Source organism: Salvelinus sp. IW2-2015, unplaced genomic scaffold (genome assembly GCF_002910315.2).
Source record: "Salvelinus sp. IW2-2015 unplaced genomic scaffold, ASM291031v2 Un_scaffold4045, whole genome shotgun sequence".
In the NCBI taxonomy this organism is placed as follows: Eukaryota; Metazoa; Chordata; class Actinopteri; order Salmoniformes; family Salmonidae; genus Salvelinus; species Salvelinus sp. IW2-2015.
The window spans coordinates 40026-48250 of record NW_019945317.1 but is presented as its reverse complement, the minus strand read 5'-3'; the positions used below and the strand labels follow the sequence as shown (position 1 = coordinate 48250).

Genomic DNA, 8225 nt, shown 5'->3' with positions numbered 1-8225 from the left:
AGGCATTTGGATGAAAAAACTGATTAGCTCGAGTATGGTTGCTGGGCCGTGGTCGCGTGGCGGTTTTGATTGGGCTCATATCCCTCTTCACAGATGCACCCACCCACCGGCACCATCCATTCACCTTCTGCGTTGCAGTGCATGCGGGGGGCGGAGCCTCCCTGTGCTTGGCTGTGGGGAACACAAGTCCCAGTCACAGGGACCAGGGCGGTAGGCTCCGCCCCTGAGGGTGTGGCCGGATAGGAAGCAAGATAGCTATTGGTTGCTGGGCAGCGGCGGTAGAAGATGGACACACCCATGAGAGAGACGCATGCACCGCTGTCGACGATGGCCAGGACGAATCTGAAACCGGGGTCAAGGGTCATAACATGTTAACTTATTATCAGGCTTGAACTGCACTGTTGGTTAAGGGCTTGTAAGTAAGCATTTCACAGTAAGGTCTACACGCGCATGTGATAAATAAAGTTTAATTTGATTTGAAGGACCACTAGATAGGTAACAGTGTGTGTTTAGGTGAGTTAGTTACCACACACTGTTGCCTACAAAGTGGCAAAGGACTATTTGTCACAAGTGATGAGCATGGTTTGAATATGGGATGAATTTGTTTCATGAATTTGTTCCAAATGTTCTCGTACAGTACCCATTGCGTGTGAGCGGAGCGAAGCTGCGGGTCTTGATGTTGACCCGACGGTAGCGGTCTGGTTGGTACTGGTGAGGCAGGCTGGGCTCCACCTTGGTGAAACTCTTATCTGCTGCTATGGTGTCAATCTTCACCCAGCCCTCCCTCGTGTCCTTCTCTCCACTGGACGGCTGGACAGCGATGGGAAAGGGGGATGGGAGGAAGAAAGGGAGGAGAGAGGGATGAGAGAGAGGGATCATGTAATCAATTTCCTTGTGGAAATTAAAACGCAAGGGATTAGGGAGAAGGATAAGATAAAGAGCATGTAACAGTTGATTAAAGTATTTAAGAGTATGCAACAGTTAGCTCTGAGGGTACACATTTAGTCAAAAACAAACGGTCGCGGACCAGTGACAGTCTGTGTTTTAATCTAATCTAATTCTCCCCAGTTTCAAGATAACCATGCTAACTTTCCCCAGAGACTCAGACTCCTGGCCTTCCTGCTGCTCCACACTCTACGTTCCTCTACACTTCACTCATCTTATTTGCATTTTTAAACAGTATCTAACTTTCCCCAAGGAGAAATGTATTCATCCACAAATACTGCATCCTTCCCTCTGTGAGAGCAGCACACGACACGCTGACGCAACAAGAGCTCAGCACTTTATCGAAAACAGCTCTGTAACTGCTCTCCACTGGAAACCACAAGCCCTGAGGGTAGGAACTATAAAGTACTGATGTGTGATGGGAAATTTAGATTATTTTATGATATTGAGGGGGATGAGAATGAGAGGAATGTTATGGCAAACCAAAGCAACATTATTTCCTCGTTTTTGGAGCCCGTTTTGTGGAGTATGCGGAACTACATATTACCAAAATGGGATATTGGTAAATGTAGTCTTTATGCTCAACGTCTTAACAGATGTTCTTAGAAACTATAAATACCACGTGAAGTAAATGGCTTAAATGATTAATGATTAGTATAAATCGAAAAATGAATCAGTTTCACTTAAAGTTAAAAGGTTTGACAGCAATATCATATAAAATTCAAGTCCGTTTTTCATGTCCCAATACCTTGGCATCGGGTCTATGAACTGACATATAAAACAACAATCGACACATACATTTGTTCATTTTAATGTCAACTATTATAAAATACTTGCTACAAAAGAATGTTCAATATATGGGGCATTGAACAGTCAGCCTTGTGTAGACACGAGGAAACAGAATCTATAGAACATGTTTTCTGGTACTGTCCAGCGGTGGCTCGCTTTCTGATTCAAGTCCAGGAATGGTTGTTATGTCATAACTACAACTACAACCTTATCAATATGGATAATGTAACTACTATTGACCATAGTGTCAATGTTAAGCGAGCTAGCTAACTTTACTTTAGCAACGTCAGCTTATCAAGTTGGCTAAAATCTTATCTGGTTGAATCATTGTTCCGACCAAAAAACACATGAATGAAACAAAGTGGTGTTTCTGACATCACAACTAGGGGAAAGGATGTTCAGACGAGCATGTGAATGTGGCATTACACCTACAATAAGAAGGTGGGGTATTAATGGCATGATGGGAAGTGTAGCCTTTCTGCCCTACCTCTGCAGCCCATGTCCTCTCCAGCTCTCTCTGTGAGTCGGCCTGTTTGTAGTAGAGGGTGAGTGTCTCTCGGCAGGAGGGCGAGGGCGAGCGCAGGCTGGCACAGTCCCGCATGGAGAAACGCAGCGTCACAAAGACCCGTGGTGCCGAGAAGCGGAAGAGGAAGGGCGTGGCCAGCCAGTTGTCCTGGAGACGGGGGTTCTGATTGACGTTGCAGACCTCAAAGGTCCGGATGAGTCTCCCCCGGTCATCTAGGACACTGACCTCATCCCACTGAGAGAGAGAGAGAGAGAGAGAGACAGGGGGGTGAGAGAGGGGGAAGAGGAGAAGACAGAGAGTTATTACTTTATGGATCACTGTATGGGACTTTCTAGGTTATCCTAGAGGTTGGATAGGTTAAGTCCAAGAAGCATTGTACTTTTAGCTTGGTGATGAGTCATTATCAGTATCACTGCACCATTTGAAACTCCCTCTTCATCTGTGTATGCTGTGTGTGTTTGAAATGTGATCTCACTGAAAGTGAGAGGAGGAATAAGTGGTCCGTAGGAGTAGTTATTTAAAAAAAAACAGTACAAAGATTCACAGGAAATCGTTTTTTAATGTACATTGTAATATAGTACTAGGACATAAGAGATCCATTCTTCATTATAAAATCTGATCAACTGATAAGTACTAACACTCAAATTCTCTATCGCAAGAAGAAATGTCAACACATTAAATGAGGCATATTGCTGGGAATCCCTGTGACTGAGTTCCATCTTCACTAAACTCAGTCAGACTTCATTGTAAAGATGATAAGTGGAGCTGAGTTATCACCAGAGGTATTTGTACCTGTAGAGAAGAATGGGTAGAGTCTCTCAGTGAAGGTGCAGTCAGTGAAAGAGTAGATATGAGACCTGGCCTCCACATTGTAAAAGGAGACCTCACCCTCCTCATAATCCACAAACACCCCCACCTGCTGGGGCTTCTCTCTCAGGGAGAGGTTGACCCAAGGCCCAGCGTGAGCCTTGTATTCATTCATATTCCATTGCCCCACAGTCCAGTATCCATCTACAGGACTCGGTGATACACCACAATCCTTCCTGTTGATGGACTCTCTAGCCACTCCTAAAACCCACATAGACTTCCCCTCCACCTGCACCTCATAGTAGAATCTTCCTGAGGAGAACCCCTCCCTCCCTAAAACACGGGGATTATTAACAAATCTCTTTTGGTTGTCATGTAGAACCTTCGTTATGTCTCCATATCTCACTTGTTTCCTGTCCGCAGCCAAGATGAGGCCTGGATGTGCTGTATCAGGGTCCAGAGTCACATCCACTGCCCATTGCTGGACCCTCTTCATCTCAGCATCACACAACTTCTCCCTAATTTTATTTAATGTCTCCTCCACCTGAGACACAGCTCTCCTCAGAGTCCCCACACCAAGACCGCTTTGAACAGTGACCTCAGACCAGTTCTTGGTAGGTGGAAGAGTGCAGCTAGATGGGGAGGTCTGGAGGAGCAGGAGGAGATCTTTAATATCTAAAATGTGCTCTATCTCAGGGGTTCTTCTCTTTAACTCAGTTATTTCCTGCTCCAGCTCTTCAATGAACCTTTCTGCCCGCTTCTCTGATACTTTCTGCTTCTCCTCAACCACCTCTATGAGCTCAGCCTGGCTTCTCTCAATACAGCGCACTAAAACCGTGAAGACCTCCATGCTGTCTGCTATCTCTCTCTCTGCATTTCTCTTGCAGAGATCTACTGCCTGTTTGATCTCCTTAACCTTCAGCAGTCTCTCCTGGATCATCTCCTGAACTTTACCCTTTGTCTTCCTCATCTGAGTCTTCCTCTCTCTATACTCTTCCTCTATGGGGACAGTCTTGTGAGTCTTGTGGTCTGTCTCGGTGCAGAACTGACACACACACATCTGATCAGTCCTACAGAACAGCTCCAGGGGTCTCTCATGCTTCTTACACACCCTGTCTTCCAGGTTCTCCACAGGGTCGATCAGCTTGTGTTTCTTGAAAGATGCCACTCTCTGATGAGGCTCCAGGTGAGTCTCACAGAAAGAGGCCAGACACACCAGACAGGACTTCAGGGCATTGTGCTCCCCCCCAGTACAGACATCACATGGTACTTCTCCAGGTTTGGCAAGGGTTGTGGTTTGGGTTTTTCCTGGGGTGGTGGGTGTGACCATAACTGGAGCCAACTTCTTGAGCTGAGCAGCCATTTCAGAAATGAAAGTATTAACAAAGAGATCAGGTCTCTTATCAAATGTCTTTTTACACATTGGACACTGGCACAGGTCAGTGCTGTCCCAGTATCCTCTGATACAGGCCTTGCAGTAGTTGTGTCCACATGGGATGGAGACTGGCTCAGTGAACACATCCAGACAGATAGAACAATGGAACTGCTCTTCAGACAGGACAATGCTGGAGGAAGCCATAGCTGGAAACAGACCAAAATATAAATATATGATTGATGGTCTCTCTGAATAAAAAATGTAATAAAAATATATTGTTTTCTTTCTCTGTTATTTATTTATTAAACAAAAATGTCTTCTGAGTGTTTATATGAGTTCCTGATATAAAACAATTTCTATACACTGTTTATCACCTCACATCTTGCCTAAAACATCGACTGTTACCATGGTCACCCCTTGGCTATTCAGTCTGAATGAAATCGCACTAAAAAATATGCAAGAGTCTCTACAATCCAGAATGTTAAATGAGAAGAATGTTGAATAAAATTATATTTAAAACGTGCTTTAACGGTTGTCCATTCTGTTGGTCCTTTTGATGGTAGGGGATGAGATAAAATGTCCACAGGAAAGTGTTATTAACCCAGCTTTATGGGGAGCCGGTCTGTATACAGTATGGCTCAATCAGTTTCTATTTCCAGTATGCATTCTCAATCTCCTGACGCATTGCACGTGATGCACAATATGTTAACAATAGCTGAACGTACCGGAACGTAGTCTACCGAACATTGTTTCCTCGCTATCAGCTGGAAGTCATCAACGTTCAGTCTGTGGTTCTGTTGCGCTCAGCCATTGTTCACATATTGTGCAAGTGTTTACGTTGTGTACGAATTGTGTCAGTATTGAAACTACAAACCTCTGACAGAACCATACCGACCAGCGTACTGAAAGTTTGGCTAGTAACATTTCCCTGTGGATATTTAGTCTCCAGATTACCTCTGACATAAGGACACAATCAGTTGACTACAGGTAAAGTAAGTCCAAATGAAATGTATTCAACATTCTGAGTTGTAATGGGACTGTTTGGAAATGTTGAGCCAACGTGTTAGAGAGGAGAGTCTGCATTCACACAGGGAGCCCAGGTCTGATATTTTTTTCACCATTTGGTCTTTTGACCTATCACATCAGATCTTTTCACATCAGATCTTTGTCAGAGCCGATCTGATTGTTCAAAAGATGAATTAGTGAAAAAAGATTGGGCAGCTTGTGTGAACGTAGCCTATGTCTTCCACTCTGATTCTAAATGGGACTAGGCCTACTACACATCAAGCTTTTAGAAAAGAAAGTTCTAGTATAATTCTTACTCTCTACTCACCTCAGTGTGTGTTGACTGTTTGTTCTCTACTTACGATCAGGAAAATGTTCATTGACTGGAAACTACCAAAGTTGTAGCTGTGTGGATAAATTATATAATGTGTAATAAATCGATCCTATTTAACATTCAGGTTTCTAGTTTAGTGTTTCACTTCTGCAAAGTGAAGTTCATAAGCCCTTCCCTCCCTACTGTTTACTGAGTGCAGGGCTGATACTCTGCTCTTAAAGGAATAGTGTCCATATTTAACAGCTTGGCTCACCCATTCGGTTCGGTCTATCTTCTCTATAACACACTGTGAGCTGTTCATGTACTGGTCTTACCGTGTAAATACATACTTTTGAAATTATCTATTCAATACGTTAGTTCATAACTTTATTGGACTTTATGGAACCTTGAATGAAATGTATTCCAAAGTCCAAGTACTGTTCTCTGTAATGGGTCATTATCAGTATCACATATACAACCTTCTCCCTTTGTTTGTGTTGAAATCAGATGTGCTCTACTGTAACGCGCTGGGCGTAGTGGGTGCGAAGTCAGGCGCAGGAAGCAGAGAGTACAGGGTAGTGCTATTTATTGCTCACCAGCGAACATAAGCCACCCCACGAAACACAGGGCGCACACAAAACAAATGCCCCAAACAGGAGGACTCAAACAGTCCGGAGAAAAACCCATGCACGAAACACGTCAACATCGAACGTGCTCAGAGCAACACAAAACAATCCCGCACAAAGAGCAGGCGGGCCTACTGGCTAACATAGCCCGACTAATCAGCCTACACACAAAACAGGTGAAACCAATAAACAGAAAGGGGAAAAAAGGGATCAGTGGCAGCTACTAGGCCGGTGACGACGACCGCAGAGCGCCACCCGAACAGGAAGGGGATCCACCTTCGGTAGGAGTCATGACATCTACAGAACGTGAGGAAGAATAAGGGTTCTGTATGAGTAGCTATAAATCCTGCAGGAAACAAAAAAAGCAGCACATGGTCACAGACAAAACAAAAGGTCCCACTTTAAATGAAGTGCAGCTTGTAAAGGCTTCATAAAGTCTTAATAAACACTACATACATGTGTTACAAATCCTCTATAACTGTGTCATGTTCATAAATGTGGCATAACTGTGTGACATAATCACCAATGTCAAATGTGACATAACCCACTATGTCAAATATGACACAAACCTGTGCTTTAAAAAGGGTGACATAAGCACCACTTATTAAAGGCCTTTTAAATCCTATTGAATTGATGCTTCACAAAGCATTTATAAACCTGTCATGCATCTTGGTAGTGCATTGCAACGCCAGGATAGTGGGTTAGATTCCCAGGACCACCCATATGTAAAAATGTATTCACGCATGACTGTAAGTCGCTTTGGATAAAAGCATCTGCTAAATTGTATATATTATATTATATTACTCTAAAACATTTATTGGATGGCCAAACCTCTTCCCCTATTGGGTGCATAGTCAGTATTGGACCTGACCTCAACCTTCCCCAGAATGCTGTGCTGCAGGATGACACACACTCTAAAGTGCAGTCATGCACAGCAAAAAACGCTGGTAGGACATTTTAGAATCAGTTTTACTTCTGTTTTTTCACCAAACGTCGTTTTCTCCGTTTTGTTTTTCCATGTTTCGGATTTCCCCCATTTTTGGGGTTTTCACACCTTTTTCGACACTATTTTAAATAGAAAAACTAACCGCATGGCAAGCGGTACCGGTGCGCCAAGTCTAGGTCCAAGAGGATTCTAAACAGCTTCTACCCCCAAGCCATAAGACTCCTGAACATCTAGTCAAATGGCTACACAGACTATTTGCACCCCCACCCCCTTTTATGCTTCTGCTACTCTCTGTTATTATCTATGCAATAAGTCACTTTAATAACTCTACCCACATGTACATATTACCTCAATTACCTGGACACCGGTGCCCCCGCACATTGACTCTGTACCGGTACCCCCTGTATATAGCCTCCACATTGACTCTGTACAGGCACCCCCTGTATATAGCCTCCACATTGACTCTGTACAGGTACCCCCTGTATATAGCCTTCACATTGACTCTGTACAGGGCACCCCCTGTATATAGCCTCCACATTGACGTCTGTTACAGCACCCCCTGGTATATTAGCCTCCACATTGACTCTGTACAGGTACCCCTGTATATAGCCTCCACATTGACTCTGTACAGGTACCCCCTGTATATAGCCTCCACATTGACTCTGTACAGGCACCCCCTGTATATAGCCTCCACATTGACTCTGTACAGGCACCCCCTGTATATAGCCTCCACATTGACTCTGTACCGGTACCCCCTGTATATAGCTCCACATTGACTCTGTACCGGTACCCCCTGTATATAGCCTCCACATTGACTCTGTACAGGTACCCCCTGTATATAGCCTCCACATGACTCTGTTTACAGGCACCCCCTGTATATAGCCTCATCCTCT

General features: G+C 44.1%; 2 protein-coding genes across 3 annotated transcripts in view; both read right to left on the bottom strand.

The window, feature by feature from the left end:
• Nucleotides 1-23: 23 nt before the first annotated feature.
• LOC139026168 (ephrin type-B receptor 5-like) overlaps nucleotides 24-8225 on the bottom strand; it is a gene marked incomplete at its 5' end in the record, with an annotated part of 37644 nt that continues 29442 nt past the window's right edge. Inside the window, 3 exons of the mRNA XM_070441463.1 lie at nucleotides 24-342; nucleotides 641-810; nucleotides 2222-2494. Of these exons, the coding sequence (XP_070297564.1) occupies nucleotides 24-342; nucleotides 641-810; nucleotides 2222-2494 (762 nt within the window). The remainder of the gene's footprint in view (nucleotides 343-640; nucleotides 811-2221; nucleotides 2495-8225) is intronic.
• The window catches only part of LOC112076802 (E3 ubiquitin-protein ligase TRIM39), a 14058-nt gene continuing 8632 nt past the window's right edge, over nucleotides 2800-8225 (bottom strand). Inside the window, exons 1-2 of one of the 2 annotated variants that reach the window (XM_024143473.2) lie at nucleotides 5776-5965; nucleotides 2800-4648 (exon numbers count right to left, since the gene is read on the bottom strand). In XM_024143473.2, the coding sequence (XP_023999241.1) occupies nucleotides 2991-4646 (1656 nt within the window). In that variant the 5' untranslated portion in view covers nucleotides 4647-4648; nucleotides 5776-5965 and the 3' untranslated portion in view covers nucleotides 2800-2990. Of the gene's footprint in view, nucleotides 4649-5775; nucleotides 5966-8225 lie in introns of those variants that run through there. The other variant, XM_024143474.2, reaches the window with a different exon arrangement.